This window comes from Eucalyptus grandis, chromosome 6 (assembly GCF_016545825.1).
Source record: "Eucalyptus grandis isolate ANBG69807.140 chromosome 6, ASM1654582v1, whole genome shotgun sequence".
In the NCBI taxonomy this organism is placed as follows: Eukaryota; Viridiplantae; Streptophyta; class Magnoliopsida; order Myrtales; family Myrtaceae; genus Eucalyptus; species Eucalyptus grandis.
Genome location: NC_052617.1, coordinates 2429862 through 2454198, shown reverse-complemented (window position 1 = coordinate 2454198; position 24337 = coordinate 2429862). Strand labels below are relative to the sequence as shown.

The window sequence follows — 24337 nt, the reverse complement described above, 5'->3', positions numbered from 1 at the left end:
TGGTCAATGCTGGCAGCTCTCTCTCTCTCTGTCTCTCTCTCTCTCTCTCAAGTTGACCTTGTTTATGGGATAAAAGAGAGAGGAATGAGTCCTATCTTGGAGGAATCGACCGCAATGTTAATGGGTTCTCCTTTTAGGATGAAGTAAAATATAATGGGGGACAACTAACAATTGATTGAGAGCAGCACGGTCCGCAAACAAATCCGTATACATAATTCTTTTCTGTCAAGACAAAATGACGTGGAGTCGTCCAAAAGGCATCTCTATGATGAATCGCTCGAGCTCACGCTTTCTTTGACCTTCTAATTTTATTTTCAAAAGTATTGTTAAAGTCGACCGCACAAATTGACAATAGACTCGACGCTCTCATTTTATTAAGGCGATGTCCATGTCCCACGGGCGAGACAGGCTAATCACAAGAGGACGCTATAGCGATAGTGTCTATATGAAGTTTACCTCGAGAAAATGCATGATTATCATTTTGAAACGGTCTTGAGTGAGGAATAAATATGCTTCCGACTTGGATTTTGAGTCTCCTTTCTTCTATTGAACTACTAATACTTTTTGAGTCTAGAAAAATGATTAAGTAACCGTCTTTAATTCATTATAAGATTAATAACTTGTTCTGAAATAAATAAATAAATATTTGTTACGAGATTCACTCATTCAAATTTCCTTTGGTTTTGTGTTCTTCATCCAAATTTCCTTTGATTCTTCCGTTGGTCCTTTAATTTCGGGCTGTTGCACTTTATTTCTCGAGCAATATATTTGTTTGTTCTATTGTTCATATCAAATTAAAAAAATATTTTTCAACCTTGCTCTAAGGAGCTGGCACGCATCATTCACGTACTCACAAGTTGATAAAGATTCTGAAAAACTTGATTTATAAAGAGCTGAAGACTTCGTGGCTGAGTACCCAAAAAAAAAAAAAGACTTCGTGGCTGAGCTAGAACCTTTGTTTAATTTATAATCACCTGTTTGTCAAATTTATTTTAGGGTTCCAATCAGCACCAACTAGTAAAAAACAAAACATTATGTCTCACGCGCTACATTTTCCTCCATCCCTTCCTTTTTCTAAGGAAGTGAATAAAGGTCGAGTAGCGATTGGTCCAAAGGGCAGTACGCAGTTGGTAGACAAGTCATTCGAGGAACAAGATAGAAGAGCTAGAGGACACTCCGCCACCTGAATTTGCATCCGGGGAAGCGTGTTCGAAGAAAATAGGCGCGATTGCGGCGTTAACGGAGATGCAATGATGAGCTTCAGATATATAATTCCATCCCTTAGCTCATGGTAGAGCGTTGGGAAGAAGCTGAAATACCGGAGCACCATTGTAGTCCCTATCACTTGCTAAACTCGAAGACCCATCTGCGACAAGAGTCTCCGATCACTCCCTCCGCACTTGCCCGTCCAGGATCGCCATCATCGGATCCATCAGTATTATAGCTTGAACCTCCCAAAGAGGGGGTTAACCCGCTTCATTGAGAAGCTGCAGCATCGGTGGAAGGGGGAGTGCTTTTTGCCATAGGGCCTAGATGGCAAATAACAGTTCGCTCTTTCAGGAGCCTTGACACAATACTTATCACATGACTTCGAGTAATGCAAATTAAATTCATTCCGAGTTATCATATTAGAAGAATCTCCATATTATAATCTTTTGGGAGATTAAATTTAGTCCATTAATTATTTAGGGATGCTAAAGATGTACACTACTTAAATTTTTCATGTCATTTTAAACCCTTCATTTTGCAATGTTTTGGACATCCCTTGTCTATCTGCGAATTCCATCAAACTCTCTTTTTGGAACGGATTTCAACAAGCCATGGTAACTCAATATGCCAAGCCAACTATTTCAGTTACCGGTGCAACAACAAATGCCCGAAATAGAGAGAGAGGCATGAACAATGTTGCTAGTATCTATATAAACCAGCATTTTTCTCCTAAGAGAGAGGCCTAAAGCTGCATTGACCTCCTCAGGATGCTACTGATGCTCACGACCACTCCTAAAACTGCACTGGCCTAAAGCTACATAGTCACTCCTATTTTCAGTCTATTTGATCATTCAAAAACATTGGAGATACATGACCAAAGACCTTCTCAAAGCTGCGCAAGAACATTGGCTATCATGCATTCACGTGCTTTACACATAGCCTCCAATGGCTCTCTCTTGGGCATTGTGAGTCCCGTCCCCTCGACAAGTCCATCGGCTCTTCACGACTCGTTTCCACTCCAAGCATTGAATAAGCACCGCCGAGCCAAGCTCACCACTCGATTGGCCAGGCCAGCACCGGGACAACTCCTCCTCCCCATCCCAAACGGCAACAATCGGTACGCATGATCACCTTCCAATCCCTCATACCTCTCCGGTTTAAAACTTGTGGGATCATCCCACACTTTTGGGTCTCTCTGAATTGCCCACACATTAACCAAGATCATGGTTCCTCGGGGCACGTCGAACCCGCTGACGGTGCAATCCTCAGCAGACTCATGCGGCACTAGGAGTGGCCCTGGCGGAAACAATCGGAGTGCCTCGTTGATGATGTTATGAAGGTAAGGTAGCTTGTGGGTGTCAACTTCGTCAACTAGACGGTCTCGACCAACGACGTCATCTAGTTCTGCTTGAGCTTTTTTCATGACATCCGGATGATTGAGTAGGAGGGACATGGCCCATTCTATCGTTACCGCGGATGTGTCCGTGCCTGCACTTGACATTGACTGCCGCAAATTGTGTTTAAAAATTGAGTAAGTATATGCTCAATTCTTTCAAAATAGATCAAACTAGCTTTCGAAATAAAAAAACCATCACGTTCAAGCATAAAGAGGCAAATGTAAAAGGAATAGATTTAGTTTATGTAAAGTGCAAACTCTATCTGTTTCATGCGTCATGTAGACATAGAAGTATTTCGAATAGCTACTGCCTATCCTCCACGAGTTTTCCTGATCAAATCATTTAACTTGCATAAATTTTGCTAATTAGGTCGATTAATCCCAATTTCTATTAATTCGAGCTAATGTCAACCTCTGCCAGAGTATGGCGTGGAAAAGATCTTGCCTCCATGGACAAGCCACCATTATAAAAAGAAATTTGCCACCGAACGGCATAACTTTTAGCCATGTCAATTTTCCACGGTGGTTTGTCGATGATGGCAAGTTATTTTAGACAACATACTTTTCTTATGGTTCGAACAGCTTGAATCCATCGGAGTTGGAAAACATGCGTAAGTTCAAGTAAAAGAAAATGAGGATCCCAGTTAAGCCATTTACTGCACACATGACTAAAGTATGTTGACTAATCAACATTTTCACACATATTACCTTATACGAGCTCTTTCTTTCTGACCTCTCTCTCTTTCATCTCTTTAATGAACAACAATCTAGATAGCGGCTACCATTCAAGAAAGAAAAATTCAGACATGATCCTGGTTCATGTGAATCATTAGATGTGAGCGCAACTCACATGCACTGTTGGATGAGATGAACCCCACACGAGATCCACATGATTTAGCATAAGCATTGGATTCACATTGTTCAAATCATATAATAAAGGATAAGAAACAAGACCCTATTACTCAAAATAGAAAAGAAAAATAAAACCTTTCGGGGGAATAGACAATATAGAAGGACACGATGACTATACATTGTGAAATTGGTTTCGAACTCTATCGAGCAAAGTCCAATACATTTAAATTAATATCAATCGTTAGATTTGTGGTATCCAAACAAAACAAGCCATTGCTAACGATCTTAATTCATGTAGGTATCTGTATACTTCAATTCTAAACCATCTTCCAAGCACAGGGATTAAATAAAAATCTTTGCTTGGGAAGGAGTCAAATTTTAGATTTTTGTTCACTTCATGGTATACCCATGAAAAACTAAAATTTGCTTGCCTCTCATTTTTTATATAATCAACATGCTATTTTTTTAATTATATTAATTTTTTTAATCTTATTTATTAAGTTATTTTATTTTTTTAAATGAAGGGTATGAGTCAGATTCAACCGAATCCAATAATTAAGAAACATGGCACTGTGTATGCATAAATCAAGGGAATAGAATATGTACATTGATCTGGCCTTTGATGATGTCGTCCGCGTAGCCCTCCGACAGCATGGTGTCGATCATCGTCTTGCTCTCGTCCTCTCGGCCGCCGTTGGCATCATTTCTCTTCCTTCTCGACCTGTGCTCGTCTATCATCCCCTGCAAGATCACATCGCACCTCTTGGCCACGTCCACCATCCTCCGCTCCCTCCCCTTGAAGTCCACCACCTTCCGCAGCACTGGCAAGTAATCGCCCGGGTCCGTCCCGCTCAACTCGAATTGCTCCTCTATTACCTCCCTGAACCGCCTGGCCACCTCAGCATCGCCTGCGTCGACAGCAGCCCCGGAGTAGCGCTTCCCAGAGATCATCCTCATGATGATGTTGAAGGGCAGCTCCTGCAGCTTCGACCTCATCTCCACCCTCGTGAAACCGCCACCCGGGCCAGAGGAGGTCGCCTTGTAGAGGCTCCTCACGAGGAGCCTGACTTCCTCCTGCCGGATGGCGTGGGAGCCGGCGAGACGATGCGGCGAAAGGATCTCGAGGGCTGTGAGGCGGCGGAGGTTGCGCCAGTGGGGACCGTAGGGGGCGGTGCCGATAGTAGTGTTGCCGTAGGCCATGACCTTGCCCGCAAGCATGCTGGGGCGGTTGGCGAGGATGACGTCATTCCTGGTGAAGCACTCCTCGGCGGCGGAAGGGGAGGATACGACGACCACAGGCCGAGAGCCGAATGAGAGGGAAAGAACAGGGCCATAGCGGTCGGAGAGGGACTGGAGGGTGCGGTGGACGGGTTCTTTTATGAGGAGGAGATGGCCGATGATGGGGAGGGAAGGCGGGCCCGGCGGGAGATTTCTCTTGCCGCTTCTCTGCAATTTGAACAGGAAGAGAAGAAAGAGGAAGGAGGATGCCGAGAGGATATACACCCACGCGTCCTCCATCGACAACATGGGTTGGAGGCCGCGTTGGGGAGAGAGAGAGAGAGAGAGAGAATGGGAAGAGAGACGTGAGACGGTGGAGGTTTTAAAGGGTAAGTGGGATCAAGCTTTTGCACATTTTCAGACCATTTCTAGGTATTAACTATTAAGTAATGCTGCGCATTATCAAAATTATTAATAGAAAAGTACCAAAAAGTCATAAATATATTATATTGATATCAATTCAGTTATAAACCTTTCAATCAAACCAATTTAGTTCTAAATATTTTCACAATGATACAAATTCAGTTCATTTGACTAATTTAGATCGAAAATTATTGACATAAACGTCAATCGACCTTTGTAGTAATTTATATTAAATCACATGCACTTATCATATATATTGCTTATCTTCTTCCTCGTCAACACCTATCACCTTCTATTAATTAGTCATACTAATTGGACTTGATTTTGTTTAGTTGATGACTTTACTTTATCAATACTGTCCAACTTAGGAAATTTTATGGTCTTAACACTATCTCGTCAATAGCGGACTGGGTTAATATATATTTCAAAGCCATCGTTCATGTACGGCGAATGACAATCAATCATCTTAACTTAAGAGTCTTTGGCATTGAAATTGACTTTTTTAGAGTGCCGAAGCCTATAAAAATCTATAGATTAGAGTTGGCTGAGATCTGAACTTCAACAAAGTGTCCCGGAAACATTATGTACCGAAAGAGAAAAGAATTCTAACCCTAACTCCGACTGGAAATGCGATATGAGTTTATTTCTTCTTTGTCATTTGTTTATTCTTTTTCCAGTATCGTTTGTCCATGTGCGTTTGTCCATATGCGAGCTTTCTTTTTGGACAAGCAAAAGGAGAGGGGCCGCTGTCTGCGAATTTTTAATTAGACCCCTTTAGGAAATTCATATATTGAATAACACGATACCATTTTATTGGATATTAAATGCGATCTGCTAGATATGTGAATTTTTTTTAATATAAACTCTGTTTTCACCTTTTATCATAAAGATCGAAGGATGCTTGGATGTTGTGGATGCAAGTGCCGTCTTGGTCCATGGGAAAGTGACCTGCGCTAGATGGCGCGCGCGCGCGCTGGACACCACGACCTTTTTTTTTTTTTTTTTTTTTTTGGTCGGTAGACACCACGACTTAATTAACTGCGCTTTTATATACGAATCGCTCGTTCGTAAGGTTTCCCAGTCCACTCATGATGAGAAAAAAAGAAGATGAAATCCAAGGGTTATGGTCAAAGATGATGTTCCGTTGCTTCGTGGCAGTCGATCGTGCGTGGAAAGAAGAGTGCGAACGCAGGAGCCACCGGATCAGACCGAGGACCCTTCTTTTGTCTGACCAGGCCTGAAGGTCTAAACGCAGAAACACGAAACTAATCAAACTAAAAAAAGGGAAAATTTCAAATAGAGCCTCCTTTTCTCAAAAGAATATCTAAGTGAAGTTTGCCTAGGATTCGAAGTAGTAATTTAGTTTCAAATAAAGTGTCTGATCAGGGTATTTTCGTACAAAAGCATTTAATTAGAATTTTTAAATCCATAACGATTTTATTAAATTCATCTAGACGTTCTTGGATAGGAGTACCTTCTTTCATCTTTAGCGTGTAGTGACGATGTTTCAAAAATAATCTTGTCATAAGAGATTTCTTAATGTAAAGGTTCTCAAGCTTATTCCATAATCCCAAAGCCGTTTCTTCATCCGTGGCTTTGCGAAGCACCTTATCAAACAACGACAATTGGATAGCGCTATGCACCTTTTCTTCCATCTCCTCAGTCTCAGTCATAGTCATATCGTCAAATTAATTTCCATCCAAGGCTCTAATCGAACCTTCTCAACGCAAAAACACCTTAATCTTGATCCCTCATAGCCCAAAATTTTTTTGGCCATTGAATGGTGCCACTTTGAACTTGATAGATGTCATCTAAAAAAAAAACAAAAACAAAAACAAAACAAAATTTCTTTGCCCTAAAATCAATTTGTTCCAAAAAATGCCAATCAAAGATATACCAAGCTAAGAACAAGTAGCAAAGGATGAAAGAAAATTACAATCACACGAAACACAAGATCTACGTGAAAAATCCAAAATGGGAATAACCATGGGGAGAGAGAGGGATTCCACTATGTTCTAAAATGTGCACGAAAGTACAATTCCAAAAACTCTAAAAACCATTTAGTAAGCCACAATATCTAAATATCTAACAAGAAGACAGAAAAAAACAAAACATGAAATAATATAGAGACTAGGGTTGGAGATGTGTTATTAAACATATTCCTTTTATAGTTTCCCTTCAAAAATTCCTAAAATAAAAGGTGCATGATCTAAAATACTCTTATCTCTTAATTTGAAAGTCAAAACTCAATAATAAATGTGTTAATTCAGTTATAAACATTTTTTTATGCCAATTTAGTCCTAAAATTTTTTGTATTTATATCAATTCAGTTCATCCAGCTAATTTTGACTGGCCTACAAACGAAAATGTTGATGTGGTAATTTTTTAAATTTCTAAATTTTTTCAAATTCTTTTTTAATTTTTTATTCCTTCTTCTTCTCTTTTTTTTTTTTTCTTTTTTTCCCTCACAGTGGCCAATGATGGAAAAAAAGAAGGTAAAATGAAAAATAAAATTAATAAATTTTTGAAAAAAATGAAATAAAAAAATTGTTAGAAAAGCATTGACCGGATGGTTGACTCCGACCGACGTCCAAGTCAATGCCAAAAATAATAATAATAATAATGGTGTACAAAACTCTATATTGCCTCTATCCTTTTTCTTCTTCTTTTTTAGGACCCTAACCGCCGTATACCGACAATGGCGACGTAAAACCCAAGGCGACGCTAGTGCAAGGACCCACCTCCTTATCTCTACTCTACATTCATTGCTTACGACTGCAATAATGTGGCCTAGAAACATTATGTACCAAAAAAGGAAAGAACTCTAACCCTAACTTCAAAACTAAGTGCAATATGGGTTTATTTATTCTTTCTCATTTTCCTATTATGTTTCCAGTGTCTGCTCATGTGTGATTGCTTTCTCTTTGTACAAGCAAAAGCAAAGGGGGCATCGTTTGGAATTTTTAATTTGGACCCCTTATATATATATATATATATATATATATATATATATATATATATATATAGAATAATACGATACCATCTTATTGGATATTAAATGTGGCCTATTAGATCAAACTATCAACCCAATTTGCCATATTACTGAACATATCGATATGTGAATTTTTTTTTTTATAAAAATCTATTTTTAATTTTTGTGGATAATATTATTGCAGATGCATGGGCTGTCTTGGACCATGGGAATTTTTTTTATCAGAAAAAAAAAATGACCTACTCTTGTGATGTGTGCCTACGCGTGCTGTACACCACATGGCATAACTAACTACACAAAAGACAAAATATTATGAATCGTTCGTTTTGTGTGATTTCCCAAGCTGCTCATGATGAGAAAAAAAAATTGAAATTAAGGGGCATTCAAAGATAATGTTTTGTTACCTTGTGGTAGGGGTATGCAAAATAGACCATCCAAATTAAGAACCACCCAGATCGAACCAAATCTATTGATTTGGTCTAGTTCTCAGAAGTGTTGGTCCAGTTTCCTATTTCAGGAGTGGAGCTTGATGGAATACAGGTCGAGGTAAATACCCAAGCTAGAGTGATGGATTTTCCTCATCGAGATCTAGATTGAGTGCAAGCTACAATTCACTATAATCAAAGGGATCTTGTGACAATGGTCCTCGATGATGAAACTGGATCTTGTGAAGATGTTGTAACACAAAATTGTTCATGTCAACTTGCATGTCAATTCCATAGTATCTTCCTAAGCAAATATCAATCGCCCTTTGGTTGCGCAATATCCATCATAATGATCCCAAGAAACATATGCTTATGATAGAATGACTTAATTGTATTGGCACGTTATCCTTTTCATTTCTCAATATCGTCGAGGGTAGGCTGACATTCTAGAAAAATGAGTCGTAAAAATCTCATTTGGAACATATTGGGGTTCATATGTGATTACTCCAACATCTGCTTGAGTTTTACACATATCTCTATCGAGCTTCACAAATAACCACAGCCAGTAGAATAAAACAACTGTATAGAGTTTTCGGTCAGGCCTGCATGTCTTGAGTTGTGCCTGGAAAATATTTCTCCATGCTTCCAATTGCATTTGCCCAAAATATATGTGTTTCCCTTTTTCTTGGATGAGAGAGGCATCGTGGCTATGGGAAACTCAATGGCAATGATAGATATTAAACAAATAAAACCATTTGAGTTTTTCTGGGAATTTCTCATCTGAGGAGATAGATAGAGGATGAATGAATGGATAGTTTGGATGTAACTTGTTTGGTCAAAGAATAAGTCCCCCATATTCACTTAAAATCTCAAAATGATATCCTAAATTTGAATTAGGAATTTGTATGAGGATATCCCAACCGATATTGATATCTTTGTCTAGTGAACTAGAGCCAAGGATTTTGATAGTGGCTAAATATTGGGGAAAGAACTGTATGGGTTTGCTCCAAACTCTTGTAGCAAAGGTATCTCTAGAAATAGAGTTAAAATACCGAGTATATGAAGTCCAATATTTTTCTAAAAGTATCTTTGTTTCAAGAATAGAAGCACCAGCTCCACTATCAATGAGGGCAATGATAGAAATAGGCTTGTCATATTTGGATAGATATTTTTAAATAACAACATATGGGAGAATAGAAAGAGTGTATGCACAAAGATCTTCGATTGTGGGTGGTTCGGAGTTTCCAGAGAGAAGATGAAAATTCTTTCTTCAAATTCTTCAGACAAACTTCAATATCACTGGTTTGTGACCATGTCTGAATGGCACACACAGTATGTTTGGTGGGTTCATCTTTTAGGGAAAATACTGATTCAACATCATCCCAGAGTGACACTCCAGTTTCCTTTTCTATTTTCTGAATCAAATGAGAATTTCTTCCCCTAGCTTTTGGATAGTTTTTTGCAAAATGACTTCTTTTTTTGTTGCAGATGTAGTATCTAGCAAATTTTCTACGCTTTCTAGAAGGACCTTATTTAGAGCGTCTTCTCCGTAAGAGTCCCCATTTATGCCTTCTCTTTCTGTGGTCTATATGGTATCTTATGAAATTTCTTTGTTTCTTTCATCGATCCTCGCATGAAGGATCATCACAAGAGTCTTTCTTTGAACATTTGATTTTCTACTCAAGTTTTTGGCAAGCTCGGTCAAGTTCTTTGTCACTCTAAAGATAACTCTTAAAATTTTTCTACGGATGCAGAGATCATAAAGCGCAAAATGTATCTCCTGCTAGAGTTCCCCAATGAGAACATCAATAACACTCTTCTGTTTAGCCTAAAGGGATCTTTCCATTGGACCGACTATATGTACTTTTTTTAAATTATTTCTTAAAAAAAAAGTAACCATCTTTTTTTTCCTAATTTCTTCATAACATATAGCATCAAGTAGTGGAATAAAAACCGATCGGTTCCATTAAATCGGACCGGACTAGAAACCGATCACTCTCACCTTGTGGCAATCGATTATGGAAAGAAGAGTTTGAAGAAGCTTGTCTAACTAGGCCAGAAGGTCAAAACGCAAGTTAGTACCGTCAAATGGGTGGGTCTGATCAGGTAAAAAATGGTATGACCCATATTAATCCATTTAATCCGATTTGACCCATTTTCATGGAGATAGGAACACTAGAAGTGCCAAAAGTGGTGTGCAATTCTCATTTTAGTGCCAAAAGTTTTTGCAAGCTTACTTAAGTGCCAAATCAGAGAAAAAATGATCACTCAAATGCCAACAACGAGAAATTCTGGTCAAATTAATGACGTGGCATTTATAATTAAATTATAATATGACTTGACAATTTTTTAAAAACTCCAGTCCACGTAGCATGCTTGGCATTGAATTGACTACTTTTTAATAACAATAGCACCGAAATAATCACTTTAAATAAAATTTGACATTCAAATGATCATTATTTTCAACTTTTAGACGATGTCATTTAGGGATTATATGCTAACTAAGTATGCTAGCAAGCCACATAGGACTAAAGTATCGATTTTAGGACAACTTTTTTAACAACTTACCCTCTTGTCTTTGTGCCTATAGTGGGCCTGGTATTTCCCTCAATTGTGATGGCTTTTCTGTCTCTCCATGTTCAACAAAGCAAGACTTCTTTGAGAGTTTTTTTTTTTTTTTGAATGCTAAGACTTCTTTGAGAGTTAAAAGGGAAGAGAATGGAAAGATAAAAAGATTCCTCATGTTATGGAATAATTTACAATTGGACTGCTACCTTGTTGACTCTCTATCTCACAATCCTTAAATTTGTTTATTTTCTAATCACCTATTTGTCAAATTTACTTTAGGGTCCAATCAGCACCAACTAGTACAGAACGTAACATTTTGTCTCACGGGCTACATTTTCCTCCATCTCTTGCTCCTTTTCTATGGAAGTAAATATAGATCGAGTAGTGATTAGTACATAGGGCAGTAAAGAGTTGGTGGACAAATCATTCGAAAAACAAGATAAAACAGCTAGAGGGACACTCCGTAACCAGAATTTGCATCAGGGGAGAGCATGTTTGAAGAAAACTCAATCAATCGTTACCTGTAATTCCCTTCAATAGAGTACTAAGATGCAACAGTTGAACACCAGTGCTAGCATCCGACTTAATGATGAGCTGATAAATAATTCAATCCCTTAGCTCATGGTAGAGCGTTGGGAAGTGCCTAGAATGCCAAAACACCATCGTCGTCCCTATCATTTGCTAAACTCGAGACCCATCTGTGGCGAGAGTCTCCGATCATTCCCTCCACACTTGCATGTCCAGATCGTCTTTGCCGGATCCGGCAAGATTATAGCTTGAACCTCCCAAAGAGGGGTTCGACCCATTGATTTCGACAGAGGAGGAGCTAGCCTGCTTCATGTTGAGGGATGCGAGGGGCGAGCCGTCCCGCTATAGAAGCTGCAACGTCGGTGGAAATGGGAGTGCTTTTTGCAGTCCCATCGTGAGACGCTTCGTTGTTCATGTCACACGCCATAGGGCCCAGATGGCAAACAATTTTACGCTCTTTCAGGGGCCTTGACTGATAAATTACAAGCTTACGGATATTAATAACATGTAAACTAAACTAAAATTCAAATATGGTTTTAAAAGGATTTTGAGCTCGGTCTATGGGCCAACCATTGGACACCCAAATTTTTAAACCAACGGACACGAGTGAGACGATACTCATTACATGACTTCAAGTAATACATATCAAATTCGTTCGAGTTATCGTGTTAAAGGATCTCCATACTATAATCTTTCAAGAGATTAACCTTAGTCCATTAATTATTTAGGGATGCTAAAATTGTACACTTCTTAAGTTTTTCATGTCGTATTTAAACCCATCATTTTGCAATGTTTTGTACATCTTTTGTCTACCTGCGAATTTCATCAAACTCTCATTTTTGAACGGATTTCAACAAGGCATGATAACTCAGTATGCCAGACCAACCATATCCGTTACCGGTGCAACAACAAATGCCCGAAATATAGAGAGAGGGATGAACAATGTTGCCAGTATCTATATAAACCATCATTTTTCTCCTAAGAGAGGCCTAAAGCTGCATTGGCCTCCTCAGGATGCTATTGATGCTCACGATCATTCCTAAAGCTGCACTGGCCTAAAGCTGCATAGTCGCTCCTATTTTCAGTCTATTTGATTATTCAAAAACATTGGAGATACATCACCAAAGTAAATTCATTAGACAACGACCTTCTTAAAGGTGCGCAAGAACATTAGCTATCATGCATTCACGCGCTTTGCACAAGGCCTCCAATGGCTCTCTCTTTGGCATTGTGAGTCCCGTCCCCTCAGACAAGTCCACCAGTTCTTCACCAACTCGTTCCCATTCGAAGCACTGAATAAGCGCCGCTAGGGCCAAGCTCACCACTCTATTGGCAAGGCCAGCACCGGGACAACTTCTCCTCCCCATCCCAAACGGCAATAGTCGGTAGGCATGATCACCTTCCAATCCCTCGTACCTCTCCGGTTTAAAATTTGTGGGATCGTCCCACACTTTTGGGTCTCTTTGAATTGCCCACGCATTAACCAGGATCATGGTGCCTCGGGGCACGTCGAACCCGGCAATTGTGCAATCCTCAGCAGACTCATGAGGCACTAGGAGTGGCCCCGGTGGAAACAATCGAAGCGCCTCATTGATGATATTATGAAGGCAAGGCAGCTTGTGGGTGTCGGCTTCATCAACTAGACGGTCTCGGCCAACAATGTCGTCTAGTTCTACTTGAGCTTTTTTCATGACATCCAGGTGGTTGAGCAAGAGGGATATGGCCCATTCTATTGTCACCGCAGATGTGTCTGTACCCGCACCTATTATTGACTGCCGAAAATTGTGTTTAAGAAATTAAGGATATACTCAGTTCTTTCAAAAATAGATGAAACTAGCTTTCAAAATCGAAGAACAATCATGTTAAGACATGAAGAGGCAAATGTAAAAGGAATAGATTCAGTTTAAGTAAAGTGCAAACTCTATCTGTTTCATGCATCATCTAGACATAGAAGTGTTTCAAATTCCAATTTCTATTAATTCGAGCTAATGTCAACCTCTGCCAGAGGATGGCGTGGAAAAGATCTTGCCTCCTTGCCACCATTTTAAAACGAAATTTGCCTCCGAACGGCATGACTTTTCACCATGTCAATTTTCCACCGCAGCTTGTCGATGATGGCAAGTTATTTTAGGCAACAAACTTTTCTATGGTTCGAACAGCTTGAATCCATCGAAGTTGCAAAAACATGCGTAAGTTCAAGGAAAAGAAAATGAGGATCCCAGTTTAGCCATTTACTGCACACATGACTAAAGATCCATGGACTTGACTAATTGACATTTTTACGAGCTCTTTCTTTCTGACCTGTCTCCTCTTTCATCTTTTCGATGAACAACAATCTACATAGCAGCTACCATTCAAGAAAGAAAAAATCAGGTATGATCCCGATTCACATGAATCATTAGATGTGAACGCAACCCACATCCACAGTTGGATGCGATGAACCCCATATGAGGCCCATGTGATTTAGCATAAGCATTGGGTTTGCATCGATTCGAATCATATATTAAAAGGGTAAGAAACAAGACCCTATTACTCAAAATAGAAAAGAAAAATAAGACCTTTCAGAGCATATACAATACAGAAGGACACAATGACTAATACATGAAACTAGTTTCGAACTCTATCAAGCAAAGTCAAGTATATTTAAATTAACATCAATCGTCAGATTTGTGGTATCCAAACAAAACAAGTCATTGCTAATGATCCTAATTCATATAGATACGTGTATACTGTGATTCTAATCCGTCATCCAGGTGCAAGGATAAAAGAAAAATCTTTGCTTGGGAATGAGTCAAAGTTTTGTTCACTTCATGGTATACCCATGAAAAACTAAAATTTGCTTGCCTCTCATTTTTTAATGATTACGTGACAGCTTTTAATTTATTATGAGAATAACAATCTATTCTAAATTACAAAAATCAAATCACAAATAATTACAAATTATTGTAGGATATGCTTTTTCAAAAATTTGTCACCCACAATAAACTGTTATTCTCACAGATTCAATGACTGTTATGCTAGCAAAATCTTTTTATATAATCAACATGTCATTTTTTAATTATGTTAAATTTTTGTAATCCTATATATTAAGTAAATTTATTTATTAAATGAAGGGTATGCGTTAGATTCAACCGAATCCAATAATTAAGAAACATGGCACTCTGTATGCATAAATCAAGTGAATAGAACATGTACATTGATCTGGCCTTTGATGATGTCGTCCGAGTAGCCCTCCGAGAGCATCGTCTCGATCATTGTCTTGCTCTCCTCCTCTCGGCTGCCGTCGGCATCGCTTCTCTTCCTTCTCGACCTGTGCTCGTCTATCATCCCCTGCAAGATCACATCGGACCTGTTGGCCACGTCCACCATCCTCCGCTCTCTACCCTTGAAGTCCACCACCTTCCTCAGCACCGGCAAGAAATCGCCCGGGTCCGTTCCGCTCAGCTCGAATTCCTCCTTTATCAACTCCCTGTACTCCCTCGCCACCTCGGCGTCACCAGCGTCGACGGCGACCCCAGAGTAGCGCTTCCCAGAGATCATCCTCATGATGATGTTGAAGGACAGCTCCTGCAGCCTCGAACTCATCTCCACCCTCGCAAAACCGCCGCCCTGGGAGGAGGAGGCCGCCTCGTAGAGGCTCCTCGTGAGGTGCCTGACCTCCTCCTGCCGGATGGCGAGGGAGCCGGTGAGGCGGTGCGGCGAAAGGATCTCCACGGCCGTGAGGCGGCGGAGGTTGCGCCAGTGGGGGCCGTAGGGGGCGCTGCCGATGGTGGTGTTGCCGTATCCCATGATCTCGCCCGAGAGCGTGCGGGGGCGGTTGGCGAGGGCGATGTCGTTCCTGGTGAAGCACTCCTCAGCCGCGGACGGGGAGGATATGACGACCGCGGGCCGAGAGCCCAAGGAGAGGGAGAGGACAGGGCCATAGCGGTCGGAGAGGGACTGAAGGGTGCGGTGGACAGGCTCTTTTATGAGGTGGAGGTGGCCGATGATGGGGAGTGAAGGCGGGGCCGGCGGGAGATTTCTCTTGCTGCTTCTCTGCAATTTGAAAAGGTAGAGAAGGAAGAGGAGGGAGGTCGCCGAGAGGATGTACACCCACGTGTCTTCCATGGACAACATCTGTTGGAGGCCGCCTTGTGGAGAGAGAGAGAGAGAGAGAGAGAGATGGAATGGGTACAGAGACGCAAGGTGTTGCGGGTCTTGATTTTGGTATAGGCACCCACCAGCGTGCGCATAAAATCAGGGAAAAAGGAAAAGATTCTGGTATGGGTGGAGTTGTTTTCTGGAAGAGCAAAAGAGATGAGCACAGAAAACTGATATCTCCACAGGTTCATCTTTGTGGCTAACAATCAATTGGGTGCATTCGTTGAGTTCAAGTGGGGCATAAATTGGCCGTGAAACCTTTGACGTTTTCTGCTTTTGTGTTTGGGTCATAGTCTTATCACGGGAGCGAAAGGTATGGCTCCCGCTACCATCAAAACCCGTGGCTGATATTGGAGCTGAGCGTTGATTGTTTCTCGGGCGCTGTCGTTCAATAATTCGCTACCTAATTCCAAGAAAGAAGTGCCAAGGCTTATATTATACTGTTTAAATTATGCCATTAAAAAAAATTCAGACTAAGTTTTCCAATGACATGTCATCCACTTTTCTGGAGGTCTGTAGAATATTTTGTCAATTATATGAGTTTGGGCCAAATCTGTAAGTGAAGAAGAAGATTATTAAATTAATGTTTCTGATTTGAATTCGAATAATAATTTGTTAAATCGAATTTGTTGATAATTTTTTTTTTTTTTTAAAGATTGGATGTAACAGTTTTCTTTCTTGGACTTTTTCTAAAGACGTGCAAAGCAAGACAAAAGAAGAAGGGTTTTTTTTTTTTTTTTTTTTTGTGACCCAGGGAACCCCCGTACGCCGCTTCGCGACTGGAGTAAACCCTGGAGGGACCCGGCCCACCACCGCTGACCTCGGCCCCTGGGTAAATCGCGCGTTTGCATTGAAGCAACGCGGACGCAGAGTCTCGAACTCTTCCCCCTGGCGTGTGGGGTACCAAGCCTTAACCACTACGGCCACCGCGGCGTGGTGACAAAGAAGAAGGGTTACACTCGAAAAATCCCAAACCCAGACACTTAAGGACAAATTTATCCAAAACTAATTTTTTTACCACAAAAATCCTAAACTAGTATACGTTTGACAAATTTACTCCAAACTGGTACACTTGTGACAAATTTACCTTTTGTTAGTTTTTATTAAATTTTATTCTCAAATTATTAAGTTAAATGACACGTGATAGTTAACCAGTATACCAATTTAGGACTTTATGCTCCGTTTGTCACGTTTACAATTTTTGTGATTTTTTGTGGTATTAATCCAATTTAGCAAAGGGTATATTTGTCACAAATTTACCATTTTTGGGTTTTTTGCAGTCAAATAAATTAATTTGAGGTAAATTTGTTATAAATGTACCAGTTTAAGGTTTTTTATAGTCAGTCGGGGTAAATTTGTCACAAGTATACCAGTTTGGGGTTCTTCATGGTCACAAAATAGTTTTGGGTAAATTTGTCACAAATGTACCAGTTTGGGGTTTCAGGGTATTAACCCTAAGAAGAAATAAGATATAAAAGAAAAAAAAAAGAAAAGGAAGTTTTTTTCTTCTCCTCCTTTGCAGCTACGATTTCCCTTGCAAAAGGAAATAGACCGTGGGGCCTAGAGTCAAAGTTGTTGACTCTGGGCACACCTATAATAATTAATTAGAATTCCCCTTTGGCGTGAAGCTGCTGCAGCCTTACAAGAGTCACCAAAGTCCTTGCACGTAGAAGAAGGAAGCAAATCTCTCTACACATGGAGCCAAAAAAAAAAGAGCTGGTGGGCCCAGGTCAAATATTTGACCTTGGGCACACGAATTTCCTTTATTCTTTTTTTTTGGTACCCAGGGAACCTTTGCACGCCACTTCGCAGTGGAGAGTAAACCCTGGGGCGCCGAGGGCCCCCACCGCTGACCCCCAAGCGCGGATAAGTCACGCGTTATGCAATGAAGCATTGCGTCCACGAAGATTCGATCTCTCCCCCTCTGCGTTGGGGTAACAGGCTCTCAACCAGCGCGGCCACCACGGGCGTGCATAAAGTGACTTAAAAACCCTACGAAAGAGAAGAAGCCACGGGCGTCAAGTTGTAGAGAGCCGCAGGCGTTTTTGTTTCAAACTTGAAAGCATGATAATTTTATGCTGTAAGTTGTTTATTTATAAATAATTTAAATTTTTGTTAAATTTAGGTGTGGAAACACTCGAAGATATAAATAATTAACAAAATAGTTATCACACGTATATTTCTATACTTTATATAGAGAGATAAAGAAGAATAAGTCTCAATTATTTAATTATCCATTCCTCACACTTATTATTTAATATATATATATAGACACACATTCTAGTTTACTATATATAAATTATAATTATTCTAAGATATCTTTCTAACAACAACGGGCATAAATATTAAATAGAAGTACCGATTTTAGGACAACTTTTTTAATAACTTACCCTCTTGTCTTTGTGCCTATAGTGGGCCTGGTATTTCCATCAATTGTGATGGCTTTTTTGTCCCTCCATGTTCAACAAAGCAAGACTTCTTTGAGATTTTTTTTTTTTTGAATGCTAAGACTTCTTTGAGAGTTAAAAGGGAAGAGAATGGAAAGATAAAAAGATTCCTCATGTTATGGAATAATTTACAATTGGACTGCTACCTTGTTGACTCTCTATCTCACAATCCTTAAATTTGTTTATTTTCTAATCACCTATTTGTCAAATTTACTTTAGGGTCCAATCAGCACCAACTAGTACAGAACGTAACATTTTGTCTCACGGGCAACATTTTCCTCCATCTCTTGCTCCTTTTCTATGGAAGTAAATATAGATCGAGTAGTGATTAGTACTAGTACATAGGGCAGTAAAGAGTTGGTGGACAAATCATTCGAAAAACAAGATAAAACAGCTAGAGGGACACTCCGTCACCAGAATTTGCATCAGAGGAGAGCATGTTTGAAGAAAACTCAATCAATCGTTACCTGTAATTCCCTTCAATAGAGTACTAAGATGCAACAGTTGAACACCAGTGCTAGCATCCGACTTAATGATGAGCTTTCGATAAATAATTCAATCCCTTAGCTCATGGTAGAGCGTTGGGAAGTGCCTAGAATGCCAAAACACCATCGTCGTCCCTATCATTTGCTAAACTCGGAGACCCATCTGTGGCGAGAGTCTCCGATCATTCCCTCCACACTTGCATGTCCGGATCGTCTTTGCCGGATCCGGGCAAGATATAGCTTGAACCTCCCAAAGAGGGGTTCGACCCATTGATTTTGAGGAGGAGCTAGCCTGCTTCATGTTGAGGGATGCGAGGGGCGAGCCGTCCCGCTATAGAAGCTGCAACGTCGGTGGAAATGGGAGTGCTTTTGCAGTCCCATCGTGAGACGCTTCGTTGTTCATGTCACACGCCATAGGGCCCAGATGGCAAACAATTTTACGCTCTTTGGGGGCCTTGACTGATAAATTACAAGCTTACGGATATTAATAACATGTAAACTAAACTAAAATTCAAATATGGTTTTAAAAGGATTTTGAGCTCGGTCTATGGGCCAACCATTGGACACCCAAATTTTTAAACCAACGGACACGAGTGACACGATACTCATTACAGGACTTCAAGTAATACAGATCAAATTCGTTCGAGTTATCATGTTAAAGGATCTCCATACTATAATCTTTCAAGAAATTAACCTTAGTCCATTAATTATTTAGGGATGCTAAAATTGTACACTTCTTAAGTTTTTCATGTCGTATTTAAACCCATCATTTTGCAATGTTTTGGACCTCTTTTGTCTACCTGTGAATTCCATCAAACTCTCATTTTGGAACGGATTTCAACAAGGCATGATAACTCAGTATGCCAGGCCAACCATATCTGTTACCGGTGCAACAACAAATGCCCAAAATAGAGAGAGGGATGAACAATGTTGCCAGTATCTATATAAACCATCATTTTTCTCCTAAGAGAAAGGCCTAAAGCTGCATTGGCCTCCTCAGGATGCTATTGATGCTCACGATCATTCCTAAAGCCGCACCTTTGGCCTAAAGCTGTATAGTCGCTCCTATTTTCAGTCTATTTGATTATTCAAAAACATTGGAGATACATCACCAAAGTAAATTCATTAGACAACGACCTTCTTAAAGGTGCGCAAGAACATTAGCTATCATGCATTTACGCGCTTTGCACAAGGCTTCCAAAGGCTCTCTCTTGGGCATTGTGAGTCCCGTCCCCTCAGACAAGTCCACCAATTCTTCGCCAACTCGTTCCCATTCGAAGCACTGAATAAGCGCTGCCGGGGGCCAAGCTCACCACTCTATTGGCAAGGCCAGCACCGGACAACTTCTCCTCCCCATGCCAAACGGCAATAGTCGGTAGGCATGATCACCTTCCAATCCATCGTACCTCTCCGGTTTAAAATTTGTGGGATCGTCCCACACTTTTGGGTCTCTCCGAATTGCCCATGCATTAACCGGGATCATGGTGCCTCGGGGCACGTCAAACCCACCAATCGTGCAATCCTCAGCAGACTCATGAGGCACTAGGAGTGGCGCCGGTGGAAACAATCGGAGCGCCTCATTGATGATATTATGAAGGCAAGGCAGCTTGTGGGTGTCGGCTTCATCAACTAGACGGTCTCGGCCAACAATGTCGTCTAGTTCTACTTGAGCTTTTTTCATGACGTCCAGGTGGTTGAGCAAGAGGGACATGGCCCATTCTATTGTCACCGCAGATGTGTCTGTACCCGCACCTATTATTGACTGCCGAAAATTGTGTTTAAGAAATTAAGGATATACTCAGTTCTTTCAAAAATAGATGAAACTAGCTTTCAAAATCGAAGAACAATCATGTTAAGATGTGAAGAGGCAAATGTAAAAGGAATAGATTCAGTTTAAGTAAAGTGCAAACTCTATCTGTTTCATGCATCATCTAGACATAGAAGTGTTTCAAATTCCAATTTCTATTAATTCGAGCTAATGTCAACCTCTGCCAGAGGATGGCGTGGAAAAGATCTTGCCTCCTTGCCACCATTATAAAACGAAATTTGCCTCCGAACGGCATGACTTTTCACCGTGTCAATTTTCCACCGCAGCTTGTCGATGATGGCAAGTTATTTTAGACAACATACTTTTCTATGGTTCGAACAGCTTGAATCCATCGAAGTTGCAAAAACATGCGTAAGTTCAAGGAAAAGAAAATGAGGATCCCAGTTAAGCCATTTACTGCACACACGACTAAAGATCCATGGACTTGACTAATTGACATTTTTACGAGCTCTTTCTTTCTGACCTATCTCCTCTTTCATCTTTTCAATGAACAACAATCTAGATAGCAGCTACCATTCAAGAAAGAAAAAATCAGGTATGATCCCGATTCACATGAATCATTAGATGTGAACGCAACTCACATCCACAGTTGGATGAGATGAACCCCAGATGAGGCCCATGTGATTTAGCATAAGCATTGGGTTCACATCGATTCGAATCATAATTTAAAGGGTAAGAAACAAGACCCTATTACTCAAAATAAAAAAGAAAAATAAGACCTTTCAGAGCATATACAATACTGAAGGACACTATGACTAATACATGAAACCGGTTTCGAACTCTATCAAGCAAAGTCAAGTATATTTAAATTAACATCAATTGTCAGATTTGTGGTATCCAAACAAAACAAGTCATTGCTAACAATCCTAATTCATATAGATACATGTATACTTTGATTCTAATCCGTCATCCAGGTGTAAGGATTAAAGAAAGATCTTTGCTTGGGAATGAGTCAAAGTTTTGTTCACTTCATGGTATACCCATGAAAAACTAAAATTTGCTTGCCTCTCATTTTTTAATGATTAAATGACAGTTTTTAATTTATTATGAGAATAACAATCTATTCTAAATCACAAATAATCAAATCACAAATAATTACAAAACTTGTTGTAGGATCCATTTTTTCAAAAATTTGTTACTCACAATAAACGGTTATTCTCACAAGCTCAATGACTGTTATGCTAGCAAAATATTTTTATATAATCAACACGTCATTTTTAATTATATTAAATTTTTGTAATCCTATATATTAAGTAAATTTATTTATTAAATGAAGGGTATGAGTTAGATTCAACCGAATCCAATAATTAAGAAACATGGCACTCTGTATGCATAAATCAAGTGAATAGAACATGTACATTGATCTGGCCTTTGATGATGTCGTCCGAGTAGCCCTCCGAGAGCATCGTCTCGATCATTGTCTTGCTCTCCTCCTCTCGGCTGCCGTCGGCATCGCTTCTCTTCCTTCTCGACCTGTGTTCGTCTATCATCCCCTGCAAGATCACATCGGACCTGTTGGCCGCGTCCACCATCCTCCGCTCTCTACCCTTGAAGTCCACCACCTTCCTCAGCACCGGCAAGAAATCGCCCGGGTCCGTTCCGCTCAGCTCGAATTCCTCCTTTATCAGCTCCCTGTACTCCCTCGCCACCTCGGCGTCGCCAGCGTCGACGGCGGCCCCAGAGTAGCGCTTCCCAGAGATCATCCTCATGATGATGTTGAAGGACATCTCCTGCAGCCTCGAACTCATCTCCACCCTCGCAAAACCGCCGCCCTGGGAAGAGGAGGCCGCCTCGTAGAGGCTCCTCATGAGGTGCCTGACCTCCTCCTGCCGGATGGCGAGGGAGCCGGTGAGGCGGTGCGGCGAAAGGATCTCCACGGCCGTGAGGCGGCGGAGGTTGCGCCAGTGGGGGCCGTAGGGGGCGGTGCCGATGTTGGTGTTGCCGTAGGCCATGATCTCGCCCGCGAGCGTGCGGGGCGGTTGGCGAGGGCGATGTCGTTCCTGGTGAAGCACTCCTCGGCCGCGGACGGAGGATATGACGACCGCGGGCCGAGAGCCTAAGGACAGGGAGAGGACAGGGCCATAGCGGTCGGAGAGGGACTGAAGGGTGCGGTGGACAGGCTCTTTTATGAGGTGGAGGTGGCCGATGATGGGGAGTGAAGGCGGGGCCGGCGGGAGATTTCTCTTGCTGCTTCTCTGCAATTTGAAAAGGTAGAGAAGGAAGAGGAGGGAGGTCGCCGAGAGGATGTACACCCACGTGTCTTCCATGGACAACATCTGTTGGAGGCCGCCTTGTGGAGAGAGAGAGAGAGAGAGATGGAATGGGTACAGAGACGCAAGGTGTTGCAGATCTTAATAGGGTACGTCGGGTCAAGCTTTTCACACTTCAGACCATTTCTGAGGATTAACTATTAAGTAATGATGCGCATCATCAAAATTATATACATAAACGTATGTAAAAAATCTATAGATTATGAGGGTTGGTTAAGATCCAAACTTCAATGTCGTGTCCCAGAAACATTATGTACCAAAATAAAAAAGAATTCTAACCTTAACTCCGAGCCAAAATGCGATATGATTTTATTTCTTCTTTCATTTGATCTAGTAGATCAACTTTAATGTTCAACAAAATTGTTTCGCATTATTCAATATATGAATTCCCTTGAGGGGTCTAATTGAAAATTCCAAACAGTGCCCCTTCTGCTTTTGCTTGTCTAAAAAGAAAGTGATCATGTATGGACATACGATACTAGAAAAAAAATAAACAAATGAGAAACCCTTCTGCTTTTGCTTGTCCAAAAAGAAAGTGATCACGTGTGGACGCAACTGCCGTCTGGGTCCACGACATATTGACCTGCGCTTAATGGCGGCGGGTGTCGTACACCACATGACTTAATCAACCGCGCTGAAAACAAAATATATACGAATCGTTCGTTTAGTGCGGTTTCCCAGGCCACTCATGATGAGAAAAAAGAAGCTGAAATCGAAAAATTACGGTCAAAGATAATGTCCTGTTGCTTCGTGGCAGTCGATCGTGGAAAGAAGAATGTGAACACGGGAGCCGCCGGATCGGACCGAGGACCCTTCCTCTGTCTGCCCAGGCCTGAAGGTCGAAACGCACCAACTTAATAAAAAAGCGCAGGATTGCATAGATTCTCTGTTCAAAACTAGATGCACCTAGTGTGCACCCTCATCACATTCATCATACGAGCAGAGATCGAGAACATGTCCCGTAAGTTTCGTACCGTCAAGTGTCATGACTCGTTTCATCGGAAATAGAAAACGAAAAGTCATAATTTGATTAGGCGATTTGGTCCGATATGGAAAACGCTAATAGAAATTCTATAGGCACCCACCAGCGTGCGCATAAAATCAGGGAAAAAGGAAAAGATTCTGGTATGGGTGGAGTTGTTTTCTGGAAGAGCAAAAGAGATGAGCACAGAAAACTGATATCTCCACAGGTTCATCTTTGTGGCTAGCAATCAATTGGGAGCATTCGTTGGGTTCAGGTGGGCAAAAATTTGGCCGTGAAACCTTTGACGTTTTCTGCTTTTGTGTTTGGCTCCCGCTACCATCAAACCCCGTGGCTGATATTGGAGCTGAGCGGTGATTGTTTCTCGGGCGCTGTCGTTCAATAATTGGCTACCCTAATTCCAAGAAATGCTTTCGACCAAAAAAAAAATTCTTTGCCGCTAGTTAGACCTCACGAATACAAATATGACGCTTTGATCATAGTCAATATGTCGTTCGTCGTATCTAAAATGTTTGATTGTTGACGGAATCCCTTCATGAGAAATTTCTACTCGAACTTTAAAAGGTCAGAAGTG

At 40.9% G+C, this 24337-nt stretch overlaps 2 protein-coding genes and 1 non-coding gene across 3 annotated transcripts; all 3 read right to left on the bottom strand.

The window, feature by feature from the left end:
- Nucleotides 1–1824: 1824 nt before the first annotated feature.
- LOC104429194 lies at nucleotides 1825–5036 on the bottom strand. The gene is made up of 2 exons (XR_005551944.1): nucleotides 4064–5036; nucleotides 1825–2713 (listed from the first exon to the last, which is right to left on the bottom strand). It is a non-coding gene; the product is annotated as an isoflavone 3'-hydroxylase (transcript).
- A 7449-nt stretch (nucleotides 5037–12485) lies between these two features.
- LOC104447859 (cytochrome P450 81Q32) lies at nucleotides 12486–15901 on the bottom strand. Its single transcript, XM_010061586.3, has 2 exons — nucleotides 14807–15901; nucleotides 12486–13383 (listed from the first exon to the last, which is right to left on the bottom strand). Exons 1-2 carry the CDS (start codon nucleotides 15725–15727, stop codon nucleotides 12763–12765), a joined length of 1542 nt encoding a protein of 513 aa, XP_010059888.2. The 5' UTR covers nucleotides 15728–15901; the 3' UTR covers nucleotides 12486–12762.
- A 4091-nt stretch (nucleotides 15902–19992) lies between these two features.
- Nucleotides 19993–22778, bottom strand: LOC104447858 (isoflavone 3'-hydroxylase). Its single transcript, XM_010061585.3, has 2 exons — nucleotides 21870–22778; nucleotides 19993–20445 (listed from the first exon to the last, which is right to left on the bottom strand). The coding sequence occupies exons 1-2, from the start codon at nucleotides 22776–22778 to the stop codon at nucleotides 19993–19995; spliced, it is 1362 nt and encodes a 453-aa protein (XP_010059887.2).
- Nucleotides 22779–24337: the final 1559 nt, after the last annotated feature.